This window comes from Torulaspora globosa, chromosome 3, assembly GCF_014133895.1.
Source record: "Torulaspora globosa chromosome 3, complete sequence".
In the NCBI taxonomy this organism is placed as follows: domain Eukaryota; kingdom Fungi; phylum Ascomycota; class Saccharomycetes; order Saccharomycetales; family Saccharomycetaceae; genus Torulaspora; species Torulaspora globosa.
This window is the reverse complement of record NC_050729.1, coordinates 919,614-932,294: the sequence shown is the minus strand read 5'-3', so window position 1 is coordinate 932,294 and position 12,681 is coordinate 919,614. Positions and strand designations below refer to the sequence as shown.

The window sequence follows — 12,681 nt, the reverse complement described above, 5'->3', positions numbered from 1 at the left end:
ACTATCAAAGAGCTGTCTAAGATGCTCCAGGTAATGGCTCATGCCACACACCTTCTGGCCACTCTAGAATTCCTGCATTTGTATAGTCTCCACGAACTGTATCTGGATGCTCGATGGATGCGCGCGCCAGCCTCAGATACAATTTGATGGTGCCATTAGATTGGTTCAACGATTCTTGTAATATCGACGAGAGCAGTTCATCTTCTTGAATTAGCATGTCGAGATCAACGCTGGTGTCTGCCCCTACGTAAACTTCAAAATCATTGATCAAAAGAGAGTATCCATTAATATTCTCTGCGTCGATCGAGGCAGTGGCATTTGAGTTGAGCTTCCACGATATATGATGAGGATTTTGGGCATCAAAGACAAACTGCGGCGGCTCTAGAAAGGATCCAGCCTCCCCTCTGAGTAATGCAAAGTCCGTTTCCACTATGCTAGCAAAGTCCCACCTTGCCACGCCTGACAAGATGAGCCCTATAAGAACTCCCTGAAACAGATACGCAGAGCGACCTCTTGTCGCGCATCCTGGAAGTAAGATCATGCCTAAAATATAATGGTGGATCCTTAGATTCAATCCTGGTATACATCCCAGCAAAACGACCCCGAAGATGATCGAAATGTAGATCTTGAAGTACTTTCTAAACCTGCCAGATTTCCATAGAGAATACGCCTGAATAATTGCACAGGTTAGAACTGTAGCTGCAATGAAACTTACCGCAGTTATTGCCCCAGCTTGCTCTTTAAGATCTCTCGTGGTTAATCTATCGACTGGAAGTCTATCAAAGGTGATCTTATTCATTACACCAAGCCAAAATGTGGGATACCATAATAAAACTTTCGCTACTGGAGACCCATCTTCCAGGCATCTCTTGACGGCACATTTCCATTCAACATACAAAATGAAACACAACGGAAGAAGGCGCTGCACAGCCACGCTGATAAGCTCATATATCGTGGCAGCGTCGTGGGGATCTATTAATCTTGGGGGATCTAATGCCAGCGAAATGGTCCAGTATCCGACAATTGTCGTGATCCAATATCCAACCAAGCTGTTGCAGAAATAAAAAACTGGTAATCCGAGCAGAATATTCAATGTGATAATAATCATCCGAAGATCAATGCAACCTGAACTCACTCCATCTCGAAGTTTCTTAAAAGAGAACGAGCCGGGAAAGAAGGAATCAAAGGTTACAGACAGATGGGCGTACCTGCCCAAGCTTCCTGGGAACGAGGATTGCGAGCCTTCCATCGATAACCTGGCACAGCCACCAAAGATCGGAGAAATGACCCCGGCGTGAAAGGCAGATGAACAGGCAAATGAGTCGGCTCTGTACGGATAGGACAAGTACTCTGAGTCAAGATCCAGTGGTACCGGGCCTCCTCCAATTTCGTAACCTCTATATTTGATTCTTTGATCGCCAACCGAAATGGCAGAATACGTCCAGCCACCCCTGTCACATAGCGCTGGACATCTTATAAGATATTCCTCGTCGCTGAGCGGTTCACAGGCTGAAGCGTCCTTACCACATGCATTATTCTTTCCTTCCCAATTCCAATAAGAGTTGCACCTTAGCGAAACTATAGGTATTCTGTCGCTACCGTCATTGGGATAGAAGAATGGAGCCTTGATCAGTGATGTATACAGTAGGCAGAATATTAGACCAAACCAAAGTGAGCAATACACTAACAAAACTGTCAACCTGGTGCTTTTTTGAGAGAACCGGCCCGCTTGCATCTTTGCTGGTAAGCCGTCCAGATATTGCAACGAATGGGATGTGAAGTTGGGCTTTTCGTCTGCCGGCTCTACAGGCCCTTCCCATATTTTTCTAATGAGATTCATTATTCTGTTTCCCCGTTTGAGCTGTGACCATTGCTCGTCGCTCCTGAAGTCTTGAAGAACCGTTCGATCTTCCTGATTTAAGTCGTCCAACTGGAAGCTATCTTGGTCGAATAATAACGCATGGTTTTTGCCTTGAGGGTTTTGCTCGTTGCCCTCCATTTCTTGTCTTCATCAGATGAACGATGAAGATCAGTAACACAAAACCAATTAGCTAAGTAGAGACATCCTGACAAAAAGATAAATTATTTCCAATGCTCTGAATTTACTATCTTCGAGCATTGGACCCCATAAAGCTCGAAACCTAGCGCTTTCAGATATCTGGAAGCTTAGAATGAATTCGAGTTACTAGCGCTGTTACTACATTGATTAACTTCGACTACAGATTGTGAATTGCGGCAGCCTGCCAAGAAAAGATGGCGGATTCAGAAAGTAAGTTTACGAAAAAGATCTTAGAATAATCTATAACTTGGTAAATGTCTGACTGATTGCTAATCTGCTAAAGCAACCTGAGAACTTGGTCTCCATGGTAAAAACGAAAACATTAATTAATACACCTATTACAACCCCGAAAATGAAAAAAAATAGCGACTGGTGAAATGCAGTAAAATCAGCCGGAGCACATTGTGCAGGCCTCAGGATTGTCAATTGCGCAAGCTATGACTTTAGAATTGTAAATATCCACTTCATCGTCATCCTGCTTGCTAATCTTGGGTATTTCAACTTCAGAAGGCTCCGACAGTGTGGACTGGGAGGCGGATGTCACTGGCGTAACAGGCAGGCTTTCTTGAATTTTCAGTGAGGCGATACTATTGGTGATTGAGGATGCTGTAGATAATGGCGTCGAAGAGCTGTCTCCGGATGGTTCATCGCTGACGGTTAGCGTGCCCTCTGCAAGGTTAACCTTTTGTGGTACGTATTTCGGACGGCGTAAACTGGACAAGTCAGCCGCATTTTGACCAGCCTGCTCTGCCACACTTTTGTCGATGGTAAACTGAATGGCGGCAGAGGCGGCCTGTGTCCGTAGATAGTACATACCCGTCTTCAAACCTTTCTTCCAACCGTAGAAGTGCATACTTGTCAACTTACCCATGGTAGGAGCACGGATGTGGATGTTCAAGGAGTGTGACTGGTCGATGAATGCTGAACGGTCGGCTGCCATGTCGATGATATGTTTTTGGGAAATTTCCCAAACGGTCTTGTAAAGATCCTTTAGTTCTTGAGGAATATTTGGCACATTTTGAATGGAGCCATTGTCAGTGATGATACGCTGCTTCATACTCTCATCCCAGATACCGAGATCAACCAAATCACGTAACAGATATGGATTGACAATTTGGAACTCACCTGATAGCACACGGCGGGAGTACATGTTCGAAGTGAATGGTTCAAAGCACTCATTGTAGCCTAAGATTTGAGAGGTAGATGCAGTGGGCATTGGTGCTAATAGCAGAGAGTTTCTGATACCGTACTTCTTGATATCAGCCTTCAGCGAATCCCAATCCCATAGATCAGACGGCTTTACGTTCCACATGTCATACTGTAAAATACCTTGAGATACAGGAGAACCTTCGTAGGTCTGGTAAGGGCCATCTTTCTTCGCTAGCTCGCAAGAAGCCTCCAAAGCGGCATGGTACATGGTCTCAAAAATTTGAATGTTTAACTCTTTGGCCTCTTGAGATTCGAATGGGATACGTAGCATCATGAAGGTATCAGCCAGACCGTTGACACCAAGAGCAATAGGTCTGTGTCTCATGTTGGAATTTTTAGCTTCTGGGACTGGGTAGTAATTGCGGTCAATAACTTTGTTCAGGTTACGAGTGATAACTTTAGCGATTTCATGCAACTTGGCGAAGTTATACCATTGGGTCTTGCCATCTTCAGAGACTTGAACACATGATGGCAAAGCAATCGAAGCCAGATTACAGACAGCAGTCTCGTCTGGTGCTGAGTATTCAACGATTTCGCAACACAAATTAGAAGACTTGATGGTACCCAAGTTCTTCTGGTTACTTTTATTGTTGCAGGCGTCCTTGTAAATCACAAAAGGAGTACCGGTCTCCGTTTGAGCTTCCAAGATAGCGTACCACAGTTTTTGTGCCTTGATAGTTTTTCTACCACGGCCCTCAGCCACATAACGCTCGTACAAGGCTTCGAACTCATCTCCATAGACGTCAGCTAACCCGGGTGCTTCACTTGGAGAGAATAAGGTCCACTCGCCATTCGCCTGGACACGCTTCATAAACAGGTCTGGAACCCAAAGAGCCGGGAACAAGTCTCTAGCGCGGATCTCCTCCTTACCATGATTTTTCCGAATATCGATAAAGTCGAAGATATCCGCGTGCCAAGGCTCTAAGTAAAGAGCGAAAGCACCTGGTCTCTTGTTACCACCTTGGTCAACGTAACGGGCGGTGTTATTGAAAACCCGTACCATAGGAATCAAGCCGTTGGAAGTACCATTAGTGCCCGCAATGTAAGAGCCTGTAGAACGAATGTTATGAATATGTAGCCCGATACCACCAGCGGTCTTGGAGATCATGGCACATTCCTTCAAAGTGTCGTAAATACCCTCGATAGAGTCATCTTTCATTGCCACTAAAAAGCACGATGACATCTGCGGGCGAGGGGTACCAGCGTTGAAAAGCGTGGGAGAGGCATGGATGAAATATCTCAATGACATCAGGTTGTAAGTTTCGATGGCAGACTTAATGTCGCTACCATGGATGCCGACTGCCACCCGCATGATCATGTGCTGCGGACGTTCAGCGACCTCACCATTGATCCTCAGCAGGTATGAGCGTTCCAACGTCTTGAAACCAAAGTAGTTGAAGTTAAAATCCCTGTCGTAGACGATGGCAGAGTTCAATTCATCCTTGTTTTCCAGCACGATATCCAACACCTCCTTAGAGATCATAGGCGAGTGAACGCCATTCTTTGGGTTCACGTAGTGGTACAAATCGCTTATCACCTGAGAAAACTGTTTCGTAGTCTGCTTGTGAAGATTAGAGATCGCGATTCTAGCCGCTAAAGTAGCGTAATCCGGATGCACAGTAGTCATATAAGCACACGTTTCAGCAGCCAAATTGTCCAATTCCACCGTAGTGACACCTTCGTACACACCTGAGATGATTCGCTGCGTAATTTTCACCGCATCGATGTGTGCTGGATCCAACCCATAGCATAACCGTGATATACGGGCAGTGATCTTATCGAACCTTACAGGCTCCTTATGACCGTCTCTCTTGTAGACGAACATTACTCAACGAATAGTTTTATTCCAATAGCTCAATGGTTCTGCTGGAACTCACCACAACTCAACAAACGAAGGAAAGATCTCCCAATTTCAGGAAAGACGCGTACTTATATAGCTGACATATACCAAGAACGCGACGCGTAAAAAAATTACGCGTCTCGTTACGAGATGTCCCAAACGACGCGTAAACATCTCGTAACGATCAGCATCGATCATCGTCAAGCCTGGAGGCGTTGTAATGTTTGATGGTGTTCTGCCTCATTTGGAGCGCTTCAAGCGCCAGTGCCAGGTTTCGGGACAGGCCTGTGTCATCATGAGCACGAAAAGGCGATGCTGACAAACACATAGGGCGTTTGGATCCTAGAGCGGTTTTGCTGCTGTTGTAGCCCACCTGAAATGAAAGCGGCATTTTGGCTGAGTCTCTTGGAGGGAGGGTTCAGGAATGACATGAGACCTATACAATATATGCAGTCTTTTGGGTTCCAGTGATGAATACATAAGGGTGGTCGTTGATGGTAAGCTATTTGGTTGCACTACATTGATCATTTCTTCCTGCCTTTGAAGAAGACGGCCGCGACTGCGGCGGCACCGGCGATTACGCCTGTTGCCAGGGCCAAGCCCTTCACTGTCTCCCTCTGGACTTTATCTTCGACCATGGTTTTCAAAGCCTGTGCCTGTTTGTTGTTGGGTTCATGTTCATGCAATGTGTCCACGTACCTCTTGGCCATGGTGTATTCCCCTAATTTGTAGCATCCGATGCTCAGGTAGTACAAACACTCCCTTCTCCGGACAGATGATTCCTTATAGATGTCGGTTAGGAGTTTGACACCAAGTCGTTGATCGTTTACGTCTTCCGATTTGATTAACCCCCAGGCATAGTTGAATCTGGATTGAACAGAGGCCGAGTCGCCACCCTCGGAGAGCACTTGCTGGCGAAGTATTTCTACCTGCTGGGGCAGCAAAGGTTCAAAGGCATCCTGCAAGGTGGGTAGAAAGTTGATCTTGGTCATGAAAGGCTCAGTAGATAGGCCCTAAGGTGGTTCTGGTATGTGATCTCTTGCTCTCCCTGTTGTCTTTTATGCGGTGCCAACTCACCTTTTTCAGGGCCTATGACGAACTACCCGAGATGTGAAAAGTTGACAGGTGAAGTCGATGAGCTGAACAAAAAGCTTGTTGCAATGACTGAACGGCGGACGATGGAGGACACCAGGAAGCTCAATGCTTCCCAATTAGGCACGAAGAAGTACTGGGACGACTTTTACGCACTGGAAAGGGATAATTTCAGCAAGAATCCCAAAGATACCGGGGAATGCTGGTTCGATGACAATGGGGCGGAAGAACGGATGGTAGAGTTTCTCCTCGAGAACGTCGGGCAGAAAAAAATCGATTTGGGGTCAAAAGTGATAGACTTGGGAACGGGGAATGGTCATCTCCTTTTTGAACTTTATGAAAATGATTTCGCTGGCCCAATGCTGGGCGTAGACTACTCTGAGGAAAGCGTTGAGTTTGCTACAGAAATTTCAAAAGCCAACGGGTACAACGACAAGATCCGGTTTGCGGCAGCTGACATTTTTGCGCCAGATTGGAACCCTGGACTATTCGATCTTGTGCTGGACAAGGGCACTTTGGACGCAATTGCGCTGTGTGAGAAGGCCCTGGCGGATGGTAGGAGAATGGTGGAGGGATATTCAAGCGTCGTAGAGAAGCTTTTGGATCGAGACGGGATTTTTCTCATCACCTCTTGTAATTTCACGGAAGATGAGCTAATCAGCATCGTGCAAACCGACAGGCTGAAAGTTTGGAGAACTATTGCCTACCCAGCTTACGAATTCGGCGGCGTAAAAGGGACTACGATATGTAGTGTAGCATTTATCAAGCAGTGATTAATTACGTGAGTGTATTTCGAATTATATTGTTCCTATCGTATGCGATTTACTCCGCCACTAGCTTGACGATATTATCGTAAAGCTCTTGGACCGTTTCGATTTTGCCCGTCTTCACGGCATACTGTAATGGAGCCTTGTTGTCATCGACAGCAGTTATGCGTATGAATTTTTCGCCTTGCAAGGAACCAGGGAATCCTCTTTGGATCTTGAAACCTTTGACTAGTGGGAGGTTGAGAATCACTTTCAGAATTCCGCGAGATCTCATCACCAAACGCGCTTTTCCTGTACTCTTATTCTTATTTACTCTAATAAATCCCACACCTCTTTCCTTCCAACCATGCTTCAAGTCGGATAATTGATAAAGCTTAGCGTTCACTTGGTACACCACTTCTTCCGACTCCTCTCCCGATTTCACTTCCTGCTTCTGTAACTTGAAAACGCTACTCTCTGATGAACTCAGGCCAGACTCCGTCTCTGTACTCTGCTCTTTCTTACTCTCGGATGACGGCGTCTGCTCGTGCTCCTTCAAATCCCCTGACGTTTCGTCTTTCTCTGTAGCTTTTGATGCCTGCTCATCAGATTTCTTTAGCATAGTAAACCCACCGCCAAACGAGAGGCCCGATCCAAACGCGCTTGGCTTGGTAGTAGACTTTTCCTTATTTGAGCCGCCTGAGTCAATCGTCGAGATTGTAGAGCGCTTGCCGGCTGCAAAGCCAGCGCTGAAACTTGTAGTAGATCCAAAGACATGCTTTGGCTTATCGCCAGTATCTTTTTCGCTAGTTCCAGGATGCTTGACGGGCACTTCTTTTGAACCCTTTTCTACCTTTTTTGCTGCTTCAACACCGTTCGCCGTCTTTGCTTTCTTAGGTGCAACTTCCTCGTCTGCCTTCTCACTAACTGCTTCTCCATTGGAATCGTTCTCTGTTCCCTCTCTGCTTCTCTTGAGTTTGCCTTCCGTATTTTCCACAGGTACTGCAGCTTTCTCAGCACTTTTCTGCTCCTGCCTCACAGGGTTTTCCGAATCAGACATTACTAATACCACAGGTGCTTCAATCTTCTATCTAAGCTGGCTAGTCATCTTCCTTTAGAAACAGACGAACTAGGAAGACCTTGATTTTCTTACGTTCTAAATGCCTACTATCAGCTATTAAGAATTTAAAGAAAGCTCATCAGATCTATTGTACGTACTTATTATACTGTTTGTCTATCTGAGAGGTAGTGGACGATTGGATTGACGCCAGCAGTCTGCGTCAGCCTTTCAAACCATGCCAATAGGATGCCTCCCTGTTTTTGACCCTCCGGAACTGACATACCTTTATACAGGTACTTTACCAACACATCTTGTTGCTTGGATGTCAGCTGTTTGACGATCGTTGTGATATCAGACTGTCTGACTTGTGTAAGGGCCTCCAGCACGGCCCGGAAGTACGTTGCCTTTGTAATGTCATCGGCACCGTATGGGGGATCGTTCACAGCCAATTGGATAGCAGAGGTCATGTCGCCGCTTGAGGCCAGAGAGCGTAGCTGAGAGATCTTTGGTTGTATATCCTGCAGGGTCACTGGGACCTCGTTTGGAGGTATCAGATCCTGGGCGGTCAACCTGCCGCTGTCGGGATCAAACGCATCTATATCAATTCTTCTCCAGTTGTCCATGGTGGGGATCCGATGCAGAACCAGACGTACAGATCAATAGGATGGTCAATTAATGTTCATCAGCATAGTAAAGGGGCCTTGAATTGGTATTTTTTGCTTGATCATGAGAGCTCCGGGTAACTGCATATGCTACTTAGCGCTAAGACGGGCGAAATCTTCCATACGGTTATACAGCGGTAGCACTATGTAACATTAGCTTGCCAGTGGTTCAGTAGCCGATGATCTTGTTGCTCGGGATACCGTCGTATTCACCGTATCCGAGAGCCAAGTTGATATTCTGTAGACATTGAGTAGCAGCACCTTTCAACAGGTTGTCGATAGTAGCGCACAGCACAACGCGATCCTTAGATTCGTTGACTTTGAAGCCGCCAATCACAACACCATGAGTACCGCTAATCTCTTTCACGAGTGGAATGTCATTTGCGATGTGGACTAGTCTCTCGCCCTCGTAGAATTTCTTGTAGAGACCACTGAGATCGTCGGAGGTCAACGAACCTTGCTTGATTGGAACAGAAACTGTCAGAGAGATACCTTGGAACCATTGGCCAACGTGGGGAACGAAGGCGACTTCGTGGCCCAAACGGGTGGAAATCTCCCGCTCGTGGATGTGGTTCGTCAGGGAATATGGTATTAGGTTGTTGCTTAGGAACTTTGGATCGTTCTTAGGAGAGGGCTTGGTACCTGCCCCGGAATAGCCTGACACACCGAAGACGGTTGGTAAGCCAGTCATAAATTCGACCAATGGGGCTAGCGCAAGCTGAGAACCTGTGGCGTAGCAACCAGGGTTTGCGATCTTCTTACCCGCTGCGATTCTTTCTCTACTGTTAAGTTCTGGAAGGCCGTAAACCCACTCAGTCTCTGGAACAAATCTGTGGTCCGCAGAAAGATCCACGATCTTTGACTTGCCTCCGACGCTTTCAATGGCTTGAACAAATGGTTCACAGACGTTGTTTGGCAAAGCCATAACCCAAAAATCGACGTCTCCTCTGGATTCCAATTCCTTGATATCATCTATCTGCAGGGCTTCGTAAACAAGGTTGGACTTCTTGTAGTAGTCTAGCTTTTGCCCCTTCAATTCACGGGAAGAAACATGCGCGATCTCCAAGAAAGGATGATTGTCAACCAATGAAATTAGATTTCTACCAGTGTAACCTCTGGCACCAATCAATGCAACACGACCAGTGCTCTTATTCGTACCTTCTGGCTTAGGAGCAGACCTGGTGGAGTAAGATCTTTTTGCATGGCCGGTGGAGAAAACATTGCTAGTATTGGAACCAACCCGGTTTGAAACCCTGCGAACAAAGGAGTCGATTAACTCAGAAATCGTGTTGATGTCATCGATACCATACCAGAATAGTACTTTTCCGTCCTTCAGATAGGAGCCTTGAGACTTATCAAAATGCCAAGCGATGTTCGCATCATCCTCATTGACAACCCATTGCAAAGTAGACATATCGCGACGAATAGCACTGAAAACATTATCTGTAACGTTATTCAACCACGCTGAATCGTTGCAAACAAACTTGTCCAAAACTGGAACCTGAGAGTCCTTTTTGATGACTGCAAACGCGTCCAGAGGCTCATCGGAGTAAACAACAAAGTCGGTGTTTTCAAGGTCTCTCAAATAGGAAGCGACTGTCTGCTTGCCCGAAGCGATGTCGGCATCCTTTTGCAGAACGTTTCTCAACACATCAGCTGATGGGAACTCCGATAAAGACGTTCTCTTGCTCAATTTGTAACCTCTGCGGATCATAGTACCAGCACCAGAATCAGTGAATAACTCTTTCTGCAAGTCTTGCACATTGATGATCGCCACGGAAGACGAACGTGGCAAATAGTCTAACAATTCCTTGATCTCCTTGATCTTCAGTTTGGTACCGTATTTAACCCAGCTTTGCTGCATCAATTCTTCGAACTCCTCATCCAAGTTGATCATTGAAACCTTTTCACCGGTTTCGCCATTGATGATACCACCTTTCTCATTTAGATAGACAATTTTCAAAGGCTCGAAGACGCGTGCCAACTCGCCAGCAGCAACGTCAGCGTTAACATTCAGCATTTGGCCAGATGGGGTCTCAGCTAGAGACGTCAAAATTGGTAAAGCACCAGCCTTGATTGAAGCTTCAATTGGATCTTTGGTGACACCAGTAATATCGCCGACCAGTTGATACTTCTCCTTATCCAGGTAGTTAGCCGTGAAAACACCGGAAGTGATTGGTCTTGCGCGGACCCCCAGTTGTTCGAGAGCAGTGACGAGCTTCAAGTTTTGTTCCAGGAAGCATTTTCTGACTACTGTCATGGTATGCTCGTCAGTGATTCTGATACCGTCAATGTAATCTGGCTCAATTCCCTCAGCTTCCAATCTACCGTTGACCTGGGGCCCTGTTCCATGCAAAACAATTGGATAAAGCCCCACATGGTATAGGAACGCCAAACATGATGCTAATTCCTGCAAATTATCGCTAATGATGGCACCACCAACCTTGATGACGGCAAATTGCTGTTGCGACACCGAAGTGAAGTATTTCAAATATTGTTCAACCTCTCTTTTGCTACTGATATTGTTCAACAATTGGATGACGGTAGATCTAGTACCAGTTGAACCAATTCCGTTGGCCGATGACACGTATCTTCTGGAGTAACCCACTTTCTTTCGGGTGGAATTTATTCTACCGGCAGCAGCCGAAGTAGCAGGAGCAGATTGAGTCAAAATGGCAGCCACTTGTTGCAGCCTAGAGGTGTTAAGTGCTCTGGCCGACAGAAGAAGCCTAGCAGATGTCATCTTCGATCACAACAGACGCCTGATTTTCTAGCTTACCGTTCAGAAGGAATTGATGTCCAGAGGAAAATCTTGATCAGCAAAAGTCAGTTCTGGCTGCTTAACTCTTTTATCCATAGATAGGAAGGCCACTGTAATTGATTTTTTATGCAAGATTAACAAGCTGCAGAAATTTTCGGTGAGTCATCGGGTAACCAAGTATTCACTATAGAACAGATATTAAATATGATATTTGCGAAGATGAAGGCCAAATGCAGCGCTATGCAGTGCTATGCAGCTTCTTAAACCTGGCTTATGCTATCAGTAGTCCGGCTCCTCGATCTTGCTGGTTCCCCTGGTCTCGTGAGCTCTTGCGTTTCTCGATCTATACGATGTCTTAACTGGCAAGGCGGGACTCGTCATGGATGGTCCTCGATAGCCCGAAGAATCTGAAGTCACAGGAGCTGAGGCGCGAGGTACAGGTGTAGACTGTGAAAATCTGCTTGGGCCTGTGTATCTAGGCCTGGAAGGCCAGTTGGTTCCATATCTTTTTGTCTCGTAGGTCGATCTTCTATGAGGTTGCTCGCCAAACCTCGTCGCAGGGCCAGTAGAAAATCTCGACATATCCTCAGCTTTTGTGTAGCCTCGACCGCCCAATCCGCCGCCAAGCCTTCTAGGTTTGAAGTACCTGACGGTTCGGCCTCTCTCGATATCTACGATACAGGTACGCTCTTTGATCTTGATTCCTCTATGCAACCCATATTCTTTACAGGCAGATCTGCTACTTTGAGGATCGGTGAACACCACAAACGCATAGCCTTTAGAATGGTTGCTTATCTTATCTCTGACAACTCGGACCTTTTCAATTTCGCCGAACTCACTGAACTTCTTCTGTAGCTCGACTTCTGATGTATCATATGGTAGTCTACCGACAAAAATCGTTCGATAGGGATCAGTATCTTTCATATTGGGATCGTTATGCGGGTTCCATCGACGCAATTCATTATCCAGTTGCCGGCGCTCTTCGGTCTTGTGATTAGCAGCCTCTTCATATTTTCGAAGGTGAGCGTTCTCTGATCCTTCAGGGAAACGCTCCATGTAATCATTCAAGGAATCCCTTAGCAAACCAGCAACACCTGAGATATGCGGACATGTTTGACGCTTTTCCAGCGGATAATCGACTGGCTTTTTGTACTCTAATGGTGGTCTTGGCTTGAACAGTCGTGATACATCTGCTGTAAACTTATTGAGATTATATGACATCCTAAACCGCTACTATTTCACTTCCTTTCTT

At 46.1% G+C, this 12,681-nt stretch overlaps 8 protein-coding genes across 8 annotated transcripts; 1 reads left to right on the top strand and 7 right to left on the bottom strand.

Moving 5' to 3' along the window:
- Window positions 1–16: 16 nt before the first annotated feature.
- HG536_0C05060 (uncharacterized protein) lies at window positions 17–1,999 on the bottom strand (the record flags this gene model as incomplete). Its single annotated transcript, XM_037283116.1, has 1 exon — window positions 17–1,999. The coding sequence occupies one exon, from the start codon at window positions 1,997–1,999 to the stop codon at window positions 17–19; it is 1,983 nt and encodes a 660-aa protein (XP_037139012.1).
- Window positions 2,000–2,447: 448 nt separating this feature from the next.
- Window positions 2,448–5,093, bottom strand: HG536_0C05050 (ribonucleoside-diphosphate reductase large subunit; the record flags this gene model as incomplete). The annotated part of the gene is made up of 1 exon (XM_037283115.1): window positions 2,448–5,093. The coding sequence occupies one exon, from the start codon at window positions 5,091–5,093 to the stop codon at window positions 2,448–2,450; it is 2,646 nt and encodes an 881-aa protein (XP_037139011.1).
- A 539-nt stretch (window positions 5,094–5,632) lies between these two features.
- Window positions 5,633–6,100, bottom strand: FIS1 (Fis1p; the record flags this gene model as incomplete). The annotated part of the gene is made up of 1 exon (XM_037283114.1): window positions 5,633–6,100. The coding sequence occupies one exon, from the start codon at window positions 6,098–6,100 to the stop codon at window positions 5,633–5,635; it is 468 nt and encodes a 155-aa protein (XP_037139010.1).
- A 99-nt stretch (window positions 6,101–6,199) lies between these two features.
- EFM4 (Efm4p) lies at window positions 6,200–6,973 on the top strand (the record flags this gene model as incomplete). Its single annotated transcript, XM_037283113.1, has 1 exon — window positions 6,200–6,973. One exon carries the CDS (start codon window positions 6,200–6,202, stop codon window positions 6,971–6,973), a length of 774 nt encoding a protein of 257 aa, XP_037139009.1.
- Window positions 6,974–7,022: 49 nt separating this feature from the next.
- On the bottom strand, window positions 7,023–8,006 carry YRB2 (Yrb2p; the record flags this gene model as incomplete). Its single annotated transcript, XM_037283112.1, has 1 exon — window positions 7,023–8,006. One exon carries the CDS (start codon window positions 8,004–8,006, stop codon window positions 7,023–7,025), a length of 984 nt encoding a protein of 327 aa, XP_037139008.1.
- A 161-nt stretch (window positions 8,007–8,167) lies between these two features.
- ARC15 (Arc15p) lies at window positions 8,168–8,629 on the bottom strand (the record flags this gene model as incomplete). Its single annotated transcript, XM_037283111.1, has 1 exon — window positions 8,168–8,629. One exon carries the CDS (start codon window positions 8,627–8,629, stop codon window positions 8,168–8,170), a length of 462 nt encoding a protein of 153 aa, XP_037139007.1.
- A 208-nt stretch (window positions 8,630–8,837) lies between these two features.
- On the bottom strand, window positions 8,838–11,411 carry ARG56 (bifunctional acetylglutamate kinase/N-acetyl-gamma-glutamyl-phosphate reductase; the record flags this gene model as incomplete). Its single annotated transcript, XM_037283110.1, has 1 exon — window positions 8,838–11,411. One exon carries the CDS (start codon window positions 11,409–11,411, stop codon window positions 8,838–8,840), a length of 2,574 nt encoding a protein of 857 aa, XP_037139006.1.
- Window positions 11,412–11,708: 297 nt separating this feature from the next.
- Window positions 11,709–12,650, bottom strand: SNP1 (U1 snRNP complex subunit SNP1; the record flags this gene model as incomplete). The annotated part of the gene is made up of 1 exon (XM_037283109.1): window positions 11,709–12,650. The coding sequence occupies one exon, from the start codon at window positions 12,648–12,650 to the stop codon at window positions 11,709–11,711; it is 942 nt and encodes a 313-aa protein (XP_037139005.1).
- Between the last annotated feature and the right edge of the window lie 31 nt (window positions 12,651–12,681).